The sequence below is a fragment of the Limulus polyphemus genome, unplaced genomic scaffold (assembly GCF_000517525.1).
Source record: "Limulus polyphemus unplaced genomic scaffold, Limulus_polyphemus-2.1.2 Scaffold375, whole genome shotgun sequence".
Classification (NCBI taxonomy): Eukaryota; Metazoa; Arthropoda; class Merostomata; order Xiphosura; family Limulidae; genus Limulus; species Limulus polyphemus.
Genome location: NW_013665985.1, coordinates 319198 through 332488, shown reverse-complemented (window position 1 = coordinate 332488; position 13291 = coordinate 319198). Strand labels below are relative to the sequence as shown.

At 30.5% G+C, this 13291-nt stretch overlaps 1 protein-coding gene across 6 annotated transcripts in view; it reads right to left on the bottom strand.

Annotated features, from left to right (window-relative positions):
• The window catches only part of LOC106457803 (microtubule-actin cross-linking factor 1-like), a 248974-nt gene that overhangs the window by 129900 nt on the left and 105783 nt on the right, over positions 1–13291 (bottom strand). For 2 of the 6 annotated variants that reach the window (XM_022383849.1, XM_022383852.1), the window contains exons 4-8: positions 11575–11628; positions 8825–8830; positions 6158–6247; positions 5545–5622; positions 4155–4247 (exon numbers count right to left, since the gene is read on the bottom strand). In XM_022383849.1, coding sequence (XP_022239557.1) covers positions 4155–4247; positions 5545–5622; positions 6158–6247; positions 8825–8830; positions 11575–11628 — 321 coding nt within the window. The remainder of the gene's footprint in view (positions 1–4154; positions 4248–5544; positions 5623–6157; positions 6248–8824; positions 8831–11574; positions 11629–13291) is intronic. The other 4 variants (XM_022383854.1, XM_022383855.1, XM_022383850.1 and 1 more) reach the window with 3 other exon arrangements.

Genomic DNA, 13291 nt, shown 5'->3' with positions numbered 1-13291 from the left:
TAGCCGAGATATGAGAATCCAGGAGTTAGATTAACCGTATAGCTGTAACGTTCTACTATAGTGCGGATCAGCTTTTACACTATAAATCAACAGACTAAAAGAATGTTATCTGTCCTTAAACACAAACACAAATTACAGTTTTAATAAACAATACTAAATATATTTAGTTTAACTACGATGTTAAGTTTACATCATAATACGTGCAATTTTGTGTGAAATGTAAAGGGGGGCAAATGCCCCTCTTGCCCCTTCCTGTGAGCGCCCATGTATATTCATTATTATTTACTTTTCGGGCGTGGTTTTCACCCGAAAGACTAGCTAACACTAGCTCAGTACTGAACGACTACATCAGGGTTTCACTTAATGCTTACTTGCAGCTAGTTAAGTAAGTTAAGAAAAAAATGAAATCTTAATGAAACACCACAAGTAACATCCGTTGCGACTCAAATTAGCAATTCAGTTACAAGTCTTACCTGCTTGTAAAGTAGATTTGCTCTTTATTATTTATTTCTGAACCTTGTGTGCGAACACTTAATATCTAATATTTTAGTGTTTGTTAAGTAAGTAAGTTTTTGTCTCATGTCTAAACAGGATGTGTTACAGCAAAATGCATTAGTGTGTGTTAGGAAAGCATGTTGTTACCACTTAATTCTAAGAATTAACACAGCAATACAATGTTACTGTGTTCGTCATGTTAAGTTATGTAATTTGAAATTTGCTTGTTTGTTGAATTTCACGCAAAAAAACATGAGGGCTATCTGCACGAGCCATCCCTAATTTTGAAGTGATATACTAGAAGAAAGTCAGTTAGTCAACAAGCGATTTTATTTATATTTGGCCATAACGGGACGCAAATGATCAAACTGTAGTTCGTCCAGCAGACTAGCCACGCTAGGCCTAATCTAATTGCTACTTTTATGAATAAAACGACTGCTTCCCACCATGAGAAAACATTCTGCCGCGATAAATGGTCACATAACTAACTTATTAGTATAAGCAACATATTATGCCTTAACAAACATGAAATATTATGTCAATTCTTCTTAGAGTTTGTCCATCTTAGAAGCAAATAAATGTTTTGAGAAAAAACATATACAAATTAAAACATTGTTTATGCAGATTATCTTGCATATGTCACATTTACTATCTCGAAGTATGACGGATGTCATAGTTATATCTATTTTCGTATTCTCCAAAATAACCTCAGTAGAAAATATCTCAAGTTGTAATAAAACAAATTTTAAAAATAAAATCAAGATTTTAAGAACTGGCGCCATCTACTGGTGAGATCGCTATTAACCCAACTATTTATATATCCACGCCCTGCTCTTTATACAGAAATAAAACGATAGAAAACTTTTAGGCGAACAGCATACACCCAAAAATGTTTAAAAAACTTAATTTTGATATTCAGGGTTAACAATACAGGAATTTTAATGTAAAGCCACATCTCATTGCCAACAATTATAATTAAAGAATAAAACTAGTATTCTTCATTATCATAAACCTCTTTAAAAATATATCGGTAATTAACTCCATTACATGCTTTTATAACTCGTACAAATGTCGCAATAAAAATTAAAAACATTAATAATGGCACCGTTTTACTGTACTCGAAGTCTAAAAAACAACCTAACTAAAACAGGGTTCGTAGTTAGTAAACTTCAAGGCATTTGACATATCAAACTCGCGCCAGAACTAGTTACACCGGAATTGTGGGAGCTACATTTCTCACTTCTGTGACTAAATAAGGAAAATGTGTAAAGTAAGTATACCTCACAATATACTCTGTCACGAGAGGTTTCTCAGCATGTGATCTCTTCCCCACCCAGATCTTCTCCAAAATGAACAATAAACCTCAAATACAAAGTGCAAAAACTATCATCATAAGTAATTTATTACACGATGGATAAGGTAAACAAGGAATTAAAATTCACTAATAATATAGCTATAAAACATCTAAATATTATTATAAGTAAAAAACAAAAATGGCTGTAGTATTAGCGAGATATGAGAATCAGGAGTTAGTATTAACGTATAGCTGTAACGTTCTATATAGTGATCTACCCTTATTTACATACAGGTTATGCAAATAAACAAGCGAAGCTACGGAGCCTACGCCTGTCTTTATTGTCGTAATATTAAATGGTTGAAAAAAAGAAGAAATACTATGTTAGCTTTCTAGGTGTGGCTGTGCATTTAAAATGATAATTTGAAAGTTGTAGTTAATTTTTCATCAATTCACTATGCTCAATACCGCCATCTATCGGTCATAAAACTACTTACAAACACGCATTATTTTATACCGAAAAAGCATGAATTAATTAAAACACATCTCACCAACAACAGATAATAAAAAGACAACCAAGTATCAGGTAGGTAATTAATTGGCATAAAAGAAAAGAACTTTATCCAAACTTCTCGCGAATACTTGTGCTATTAAGTTCCTAAGAGAAAGAAAAAGAAATCAGAGAAAATATTTTAATTCTGTTGCGTTATTGTTACTGAACATTTTTAAACGAACTTTTTAATTGTACAATCTATATTTGTGTGTTCTGCAAAACAATTTAATTTTTATTACGCTAAGTTTCAATTACTATGTAAATGTACACATTCTAAATGTAGTTGAAAGTAAATATAAAAACATGCCAATGTTTTCTATTTACGATTGTACGGTAGGCACTGCGTAGATAGTTCACTGTGCAGATTTGAGCATAATAAAAACAAGCTTCACACCACACTGTTTCGACCTGCCATCTATTGACATACGTTAGAATTACTATCACTAATTAACTGAAATGTAATATTTTGTAGGCCATCTGCATTATTGTTCCATACGATAAATATTTTGAATAAATTCAATTTTCTTGCGAGTCTATCTTTGAACATACTAGTCCTTTACCTCGTTCTATAAGAACGAAATGATGAAACAGAAATATCGATTTAGTGGTATGCACTCTCTCTATATTCAATAGTACAATATCAAATAAAGTTATGAGATATTTTGATTATTATTTCAATTCTTAAAAGTAGCAGGATTTGATTACGAGACCTTAAAAAGGTTGTGTGGCTAAGAATATAAAAATACATGAGAACTTTACAACACTTCTCAATACACAGTTTCATAGCTTGTTTAAGAACATCAAAATTTATTTGGTTTCTTGAATAACACATTTCAGTTGTAACTTTGTTTATAAAATGTCTAAGTTCTCATGTTATGTCTAGTTAAAATTTCCACTGAAACTACATATGTTAAAATTTAATACAGCAGTACATTATAAAGCAAATGAATAAGTAAAAATGCTAAAAACTAAGTTCTAACAACAGTGATCCTTTCAGTTCAAATTGAGCTTGAATTTAAAACTTCCACAATTGAACTTCAAACAAGTAAGATTTTCAAAATGTTTTTCTCTTTTCATTTAAAGGTACTCATATGGACACTAACAGATAATAGGAGCAGTACATGTAAAAAGTTATAAAATCATGTAAATAATGGTTTTAATCACATCACTTTGTACTGGCTTATTAATAAGGGCTCAATGTTATTATTCAAGCACAAATCAAGTAAAATAGAAAAATTTCATTAATATATTTTAAAGTAGTATTTACAGTACTTAAAAATGAATTTCACTGAATCACATAAGTTGAAATGATCTAGATTACTGTTTTAAGTTTCATTAAACTGTGTTAACTTCATACTAATGTGGTGAAATATAAAGCACAGTTCAGTTTTAGTCTTCTTTATAATAGTAAAATAGTTCCTACATTTGTTTTAGAAAACTGTGCATACTCAAGGGCTATATGGGTTGGGTAGATCTCAATTTTGAACTGAGAAACTAAAGGATAGGCATCCACCAACAACTCTTAGGCTATTCTAATCGAATTGTGTGGTTTGACAATCATTATTATAATGGACCCACAGCTCCAAATTATTAAATGTGTTTTTTCTGCAACTGGAGTTCAAAGTGTAGATTAACAGTTTGCCACAATAAGCATTCACCATTGTTACATCTAGCCCACATTCTTTGTAACACATTTCTGATGGCTTTACTAGGTTTTTTACTTATCTTACAAAAACTGTTGAAGAATAAAGATAATTGAAAGTAGATAGAAATAAAGATGTGATTGCTCCCAGAGATAAACATTAAACTTACCTGGAAGTGTAAGATGATTGTCCATATTAGTCCTAGGGTGAGTTTGGGGTTTGAATCCACTATATCATCTGCTCTGATGTTTACTAACTTAATCTATAAGTACAAAATACCCACACAATAAAATCATGAAAGTGAACAATGCTGCATGAGAATAAAACAAAGAAGCTGTAGGTACCTACTAAATAAAGACACTTTCCAAAATACTCAGAAAATAAGTCATCAATCCCTCAAAATAAACCTAAAAGTAAAAAACTATGCACCATTACTAAGAATATTACGTAAAAATAAAAGGACGAAATTGGATAGAATGACAAAATTTTTATTTTCCTGATAACTTTTGTTTCAGTACATATGTCTCATTCTTTGTATATTCTGAGCCACATGTGGTCAGGTAAATTCTTATATATTTCTTTAGGTAATGTAGTCGTATTGTTAATCTATGCGTAGAGGATTTCTAAAAACTTTTACTAACAGCAATGTATAAAAAATCAACAATGATTTTGATTTAAAATGATATATAAAATTGTAACATTATGAAGAGCAAACAACATTAAAGTTTATTTAATGACAATTTAACAATTTATAAAATACACAACAAAGATGCATTTAATTCTAATTAGTGTATACCACTAGTGTAAGTTGTCCTTACTACTGTTTGCAATAATACAAGCAGTATCATCACATCAACCAGCACGCTTATTTTATGAATTTTCAAAAAGGATATTGTATGACATAACAGTTTAACCTAATGAAAAACCTGGAATACCAGGAATTTTTCAATTGACAATTAGAATTGGTTAAAATTCTAAAAGGATTTTAAAAAATATCATATGTTTTTCTGGGTATGTTTAAAATAATACTAATACTTCACAAAAACTTTTAGGATTACAATGAATAAGTTAAGACAAAAACACCACATGTTACTCTTTTATAAGTTACTTATGCAGAATATTCAAGATGAACAAGAGTGATAATTGATAAAACCAGTGCAAGCTAACCCAAAGACAAAAGACTTTTGAAACATTGTCCTTTTTACCTGAGCTACATTTGTAGATTAGTCCTCAAGACTTTCTCTACAAGTGTCACTCTGAAATAAGCAGTTGCTGCCCATTTCAGTTTTGTTTGTTCACCATAAGTTACTAATCATGCCAAATCACAGTGACTTGTATTAATCAAGGCTGACAAGTAAAAAAAAAAAAAAAAATGTAACGAGGAGATAAAACCTGTGTCTAAAAATGTTGAATCACAACATTCTCCTTCATTAGAAAATCTAACAATTTTCTACTAAGTGGAAAAGTGCTGTTATTTCAGATATATCTGAATAATTCTGAGTTAGTGCCAAGATCCTTAAATATTCAGAGATATAAGAGCAATTACTTGAGTAGCTTACCTTCCTATATTTGAGAAAGTCGAGAGCTATCTGTACATTCTGTAACATGTGAAACCTCATCCGACCTCGTTCACGTGGCTGTGGAAAGGCAAAGATCTTATGAAGTTGCAACAAAAAACAATGACCTGCTCGTTTCATAAAAAAATAAAAGGAGCAGAGAAGACGGTAATTTTTTTAAAATGAAATTAGCAAACTAAAATTTAGGGCTAAAACAAATGTATGTTTTTTAAACAGAAGTATCAATACAAAACATTGGGTTAAAGGGACAGTACAAGTGTTTTCTTAAACAGGGGTACCAATATAAACCTAGAGCTAAAAGGGCAGCATGTTTTCTTAAACATAAGTAGGTATATAAAACATAGAACTTGAAAAACAGTACATGTTTGCTTAAACAAGGGTAGCAATATAAAACACAGGATTAGGAGGACAGTATAGGTTTTCTTGAACAGAGTACCAATATAAAACATAAGGTTAAAAGCATAAGAAGGTTTCTTAAACAGTGATAGCAACATAAAACTTAGAGTTATGAGGACATCACAAATTGTCTTAAACCTAGGGTTAGTCGAACGCTAGCTGTCTAAACCAAAGCAGCACAAGTGATGCCAATTCTTACCAATAACTCTCCAGAAAGAACCTCCAGTAAAGAAATAAGATTGTGTCCATCACGTAAGTCTTCAAATAAATCAACCACATGCTTACTTGCCTGTAGGAAAAATAAATACCACCTTTACCCCAAAAATATCAAATTGTAGTCCAAAGCACTTGCTTTACAAACTAAATCATTAACTTTTCATTTCACTAATTATTTCATATTATTTTTAATTTTGAAAAACGTTTTTATATAGTTTTAATTTCAGTGGCTAAAACCAAACACACAAAATGTTAGCAATTACTAAAATCACATTTTGACATTTTTTCAGTATCATGAAAAGACTGACTTCAGCTCAATTGTACATTTCTATATATATATTTTTTTCCAACATTATATTATTTGCATTATGTATTTTTTATATCTTAGTAGAAAACTGTAAATCTTATGCATTTAATATTGTACTTTCTATAAATTTGATTTCAATGAAGAAATTTATGTAATAATATTTATTACTTATAGGTAGAAAAGTAAACATACTTTAAAGCTTCTCTGTTTTAAAATATATATTTTGCCAGGTTTACCTAGCATAATCAGTTATTAAAAAGATACAAATGAATTACCAAATATAACTAAGTACCTTAACATGCAGCAATTAATGTACACACACTGTGCATGTAGCAGTTATTCAGAGAATTTTGAAATGCAGTAGTTAGAACATACAAAAAGCAGGTTTAAAATATAACCAGTTGTTTAGAACATTTACGAAGTGCAAAAGTATGAATATGAACATTTCTAATGCTACAAGTGAATTATAAAACATGAACTTTCGAACCTAATCATCAATAATTTGTAATAACTATTCATTAAATAAGTTCTATTAATTGGCCATGATACATTTTTAATTAATAAGCATGAAAAACATCCAGTTTCAAATTTTATGGCAGCATATAAGTGACAGGATTGTAGATGTACTTTTCTAAATGTTAGTATTTTACCTCTGACAAACTTGCAACATTACCGGATTAACACTAATCTAACAGAAACTGTTATTCTGGTACTAATATATGGTAGAATGATTTAGCATAACACAAAGATGTGTGTGTGTGTAATTTTATGCTGCATGTATTAGTTTTGATGTCCTGAAATTCATCAAGCTGAGTTGATTACCATGAATCATATATTTAACCTTTACTTAAAGTGAGGCAGAGATTGTTCAAAAGATTAACATTTCTGAGTAGGTTTAGTTATGATTTACTGAATACATCACAAAGAGTACATATCAGTATTATATCAGTCAATATTTATACAAGTAGTTAATGCCACTCCTAGATGCACAGAAGTAAGAGGTTACATATAATAAAACACAGCTGTAAAAATACTGAATATTGTTATCATCAATGTATTTGTATAAACAAGCTTTGTTTATGTAACAACAAACTGATATTTCTCATAATTGCAATAACCATTTGGCAGCTCATTTAAAAACCTTGACAGAATATGTATAAAAACTCTACAGCTGGTTTTATTGGTTAGAAATGTATCAAAATAAGCTTAGGTTAATATTTTTGAGTTATTATTAACTCATTCGACATCATTTCAGGTAGACCTGATAGTGTTAGAGAAGTACTTATATTTCACCTGGTAAGGTGATTAAAAAATTGGTTTCCCAAAGTTTAATTTAACCTGGTAAATTGATTAAAAAATGGGTTTCTCAAAGTTTAATTTAACATTGTAAAGTGAATAAAAAATGGGTTTCTCAATGTTTAATTTAACCTGGTAAGATGAATAAAAAATGGGTTTCTCAAAGTTTAATTTAACCTGGTAAGGCGAATAAAAAATGGGTTTCTCAAAGTTTAATTTAACCTGGTAAGGCGAATAAAAAATGGGTTTCTCAAAGTTTAATTTAACCTGGTAAATTGATTAAAAAATAGGTTTCTCAAAGTTTAATTTAACCTGGTAAGATGAATAAAAAATGGGTTTCTCAATGTTTAATTTAACCTGGTAAATTGATTAAAAAATTGGTTTCTCAAAGTTTAATTTAACCTGGTGAGGTGAATAAAAAATGGGTTTCTCAAAGTTTAATTTAACATGGTAAGGTGAATAAAAAATGGGTTTCTCAAAGTTAATTTAACCTGGTAAGGTGAATAAAAAATGGGTTTCTCAAAGTTTAATTTAACCTAGGTAAGGTAGAAAAAAAAATGGGTTTCTCAAAGTTTAATTTAACCTGGTAAGGCGAATAAAAAATGGGTTTCTCAAAGTTTAATTTTAATAATTTTGGGTACTAGTACTAAAACTAACTACCACCTTATGCATACATTCAAATGATAGCAGTGAATAATATTAAAAAACATCCTACAGGTTAGGATGTATTCTTCTTTAATAACAAAATATGTACTAGCACACAATCACATATTTATCCTTCTACTCATAAAACAATGATCAAATTACTTTTATTCCTTGTATTTTGTATAGATATTTGTGTTAGTTATTTTACTAAATTGCAGAATAAACTACTGAACAACAACTTTAGTTTCTAGTCAAATAAGTACATCTATCAAAAATGCACAGGCACAACGTATTATAACTAGTACACTCAATGGCACACAACAAGCTATTTTTTTTTAAATTCAGTAGTACAGCCAGTTTGGCTAAACCTGTGCAATCAATTGGAAAAATTAATTTTCTCACCTTTCTCTAGAGTAGTACCATCATGGAGAAGATGGAAGAGAAAATATAAACGTTAATTTAACGTGTTTAAAGGTATTTATGATCTATATATAATTATATACAGAATTTGAAAGATAATAATATTGCTATTAGACCTTAAACTGTTGAATCCTATATCAATTACACGTTATAAACTATGATAAACATTTAGTGCACAGTTAACTCTATAATATTATATTGTTTTCAAAATATTTCTCAACGATGCTAAACATAAAGTGTAATAATACATATAAAAAACAAATTATACAAGAAAATATTTTTCATAAATATTAAATATTCCTGAATTAGTATTTAACGACATCTGCATGTTAGAAATTACCTACTTAAATCTTCGTTTTTTACCATCACTAATGTTATTCTATAATTACTTTTAATTATAATATATATTACGATAAATAATAGCACAGACTGAAAAAAATTACCTACAAAAGTAGGTTGGATGTGGATTGTGATTTGATCGTTTCGTTGTGCGCAACATGGGAGGATTAGGCGTTTTTCAGACCTCTTCCTCCCTCCCTGGCTGTTTTTTTATGTAAACTGTCAAATACTATATTTCATACTTATGAAATTTGCGTACATAAAAATGTATACTGATTCTATCTTCGCTCTTTTCAGAGCCATGTCCATTAATATCATATTATAGCATTTAGTGCTACTTTGTCATACACAACAATATGAAGTGTATTTGAAAATTTTTGAGTGATATATGCTGCCGTCTGTTATTAGTTTTATGTACTACTTTAAAGTCAAAACCTCAAATAATTCCGCACAAACATCAAGTACAACGGAGATTAAAAACATCGGTTTGATAGGTTATTATTTCAATAATAAAAACTGGAGTTCTGAATTTACATTTAAATTCTGGCGTCATGTTAACTGCTTCATATGGGGGCTGATTACTGACTAAGTATATTGTTTTTAGCTTCATTAAGCTCCCAGTCGATGTCTTAATTTTAACATGTAAAATCTGGCGTTTTGTTAATTAAATACTTCATTTTCTTACGGCCTTCAGTTTCACTTCAGACGCCCACCGATATCATAATATCCTTCTCGGAGTACTGCAATGTTAAAAACTAACTCTAACGAGGCCCACTCATACACGTGTTGTTTAGTTAGTAAAGCCTAACCAAATATTAGCCATTATAACAATGATCCAAGAGTATAAAACTAACGAACATTCCCCTTAACATCCCTGAAAGGATCTCGGGTAATAAGAATTGTTTTCTTTCCACTTACAATATTTATCTTCACTTAAGCTGTAAGACATGGATGAAATCAAACATGAACCCCAGTACCCTCTTCCAGGGCAAACTACAAATGCTTCCATTTAGTCGTACGAAACGGAAAAGTCTCGAACCGAAAGAAAGATACCGGCGTGCCTTCTTTTTCCACGGTGTGTGTGTGTGTGTGTTTGATTGGTTATTATTTCATGATAAAACAGTTTAGTTTTGAATTTTTTAACATTACCTTTAGAGATATTAAAAGCTCACTAGTTACAGCAGCCATCTCAGATGGAAATTACTATCCTACTATTGTAACACACCTATGTAACAACCATCAAATCTTCAAGCAATACAACCAGAAGTGAAAACACAGGTTTCAAGTAAAGCTTTGACTATCCTGTGTTTAATAACAAACGAAACACTCGCACATTTAGGTTTAAATCGAAAACACCGATAAGCTCAAAAAACACAAAAAAAGTGATCCCAGTCCGACTGAGATGCAAGAATTGTATAAAAGTACTAACAAGATCTATAAAAAATACTAAGCAATTAACTTTCGATAATAATACTCCTTCTTATCTTTCGAGTCCTTCTAGTGCTGCCCCTCAGTGGCACAGTGGTATGTCTGCGGACTTACAACGTTAAAATCCGGCTTTCGATACCCGTGGTGGGCAGAGCACAGATAGCTCATTGTGTAGCTTTGTGCTTAATTACAAACAAACAAACCTTCTAGGACTACTTGTGAGAAAACACGTTAGAAAACATCATTCACGTGAATACTGAGTTTAGTTTTCGAAGTCTCACCAAGTACGAAAGGCGAGACTGAGGAAAATATTGTTCATTTGAGACATTGTTGAAACTGTGTTGAGCGCTCCCTTACAGTTTAAGTGTCCTTATGGAGTCAATGACCGTTATACAGTCAAGCGTCAGTGGCTGGAGGAAGGAAGAAACTGAAAATAATTGCTCAATCCATATCTATGAGTTTGGCCCGTATCTTGAATGTCCAAATACGTCGGAATAATCCGTCATGTATCTTCAAAATATTAATCTTTAGTTTCTTTCTGACAGTGGTGTACACCTTCAAGGTTTTCAAATGATAAAATAGCATGCTGTTTTGATAGGATTTTCATCTACTTCACAGTCTGTAATAACTAAGAAAAGTTTTTGCTAATATAGAAAAAAACTGTTATATAAACTAAGGAGAAGAAAAAGAGTACATTAAAAGGTAGAATATATTAAGAAACTTCACGTACAGTCAGAAAAGTGCAACAAGGTAGAAAACAGGGTTAAGGTTAGTAAGCCCCCCCCCCCAAAAAAAGAGAGTTCACATGAATATGTCACGATTTCATCTATCTCAAAAAATTAAAGACTTATTAGTTTTCTTTACAATTTCGTAATTTCCGTTTTCAAATTAGAAAACAGTTACAATTCGATAGATGACCAAGTGACATACTAGCGATAGACTGAGAGAGAAGTGAAGAAACTTACAGTTGGAGAAGTACACGCCCGACAGGTGCTACAGACGTGTAAGCAGGTGTAAGTCTGGAAAAGAAGGACCAAACATCAAAAGAGTTCCCACAAGAGAAAACAAAATCTTCCATTTACCAAAATAAATAAACGCACTTTAAAAGCAACGTTTGACGACATTAAGCCTTACACAGTGAGTAATAAGAATAAACAATTTTGAATTGTAATAGTTATAGTTTGAAACTAGATACACTCAATTTAATTTCAACAAAGAGTGTAATTAAAAACAATCCCACATTATATAATTACTGTGATGCGCGATAAGATCACGTGACTTCTTCCTAACGCATCTTATTGTGTAAGTTATTATGTCAGCATTTGTTTCTAGAGGTGTTGCATAAGTCAATATAACAAGAGATGTACACGTGATATAATTTTATTTTGTAAAGTAATGACTGGATATGCATTACTGTAATATAACGAGAAACAATAAAATAACAAGCGCCAAAGAATCATTATCGACAACCTTGTACACGTTTTTTTTCTCTCTCTTTTCACGTGAGAAAAAGTAAGGATCGAAATGTAAGTAATCAAAAATGTAAAATTTAACTAATCAAAATATTCTCGACGAAAAAAAAAACGAAATAAATTATTAGGCTAACGTACTATGAGCTGAGACGTAACTGAAAACGATGAATCAAATAATTGGCTACGAGAAAGAAATGGCAAAATATAATTAACACAAACTTGAAAAAGGATGGAGCAAACAAAAGACTCCTTAGAATGATAATGAAACTCATAACATTGCAGAGAATCGAAATAATGTGCCATAATTGTGTAATTACATCTTAGTGATTAATAATGATATATATCTTTTGGTAACTTATGAACAATTGTTTATCAACTTGAAATTTACTTTCTATAATTTTAACTAAGAATGCTGTTTAATACACGTTTAGATTTTTAACACTAAAAACACAAGTTGGCCAAATTATCACTAACAATTTCATATCATTGCAAACTTCAAATAGTCACTGGGCGTCGCTCCAATCAAGTAAAACATGTTATGTAGTAACACGAGGAAACAAATCTTCTCCTTAAATATTTACAGAGAAGAAAAATAACTTCCAAATATGTTACCATTACATATGTTAAAGTCTATATTTTATAAACAAAATAAAGAAAACACTCAAACATGGAACATAAGTATTGAACTACAAGCACATCAAATATTGTAACATGATGCTTGAGATTCCAATTTCTTGAAAGTAAAAATGGTGCATGTAAATAAACAAAAAATTACAAGTACAAATTAAATCTCATTTTTATGATTTATTTTAGTGTTACAAGACTGGTAATACAATCTGGTGTTTATTCATAAATATAAACATTTTACAAAATAAGTTATTCAGCTAAACAGTCCAAGAAAAGTAACTATCGTTATTTTGATACTTTACTGAATAAACCTCACTATCAGATTCAGTTTGGTGTTATTTGTAATTAATTGCACATTAAATAAACCTCACTATCAGATTCTCTTTTGTGTTATTTGTAATTAGTTGCACATTAAACAAACCTCACTATCAGATTCTCTTTTGTGTTATTTGTAATTAGTTGCACATTATATAAACCTCACTATCAGATTCAGTTTGGTGTTATTTGTAATTAATTGCACATTAAATAAACCTCACTATCAGATTCTCTTTTGTGTTATTTGTAATTAGTTGCACATTAAACA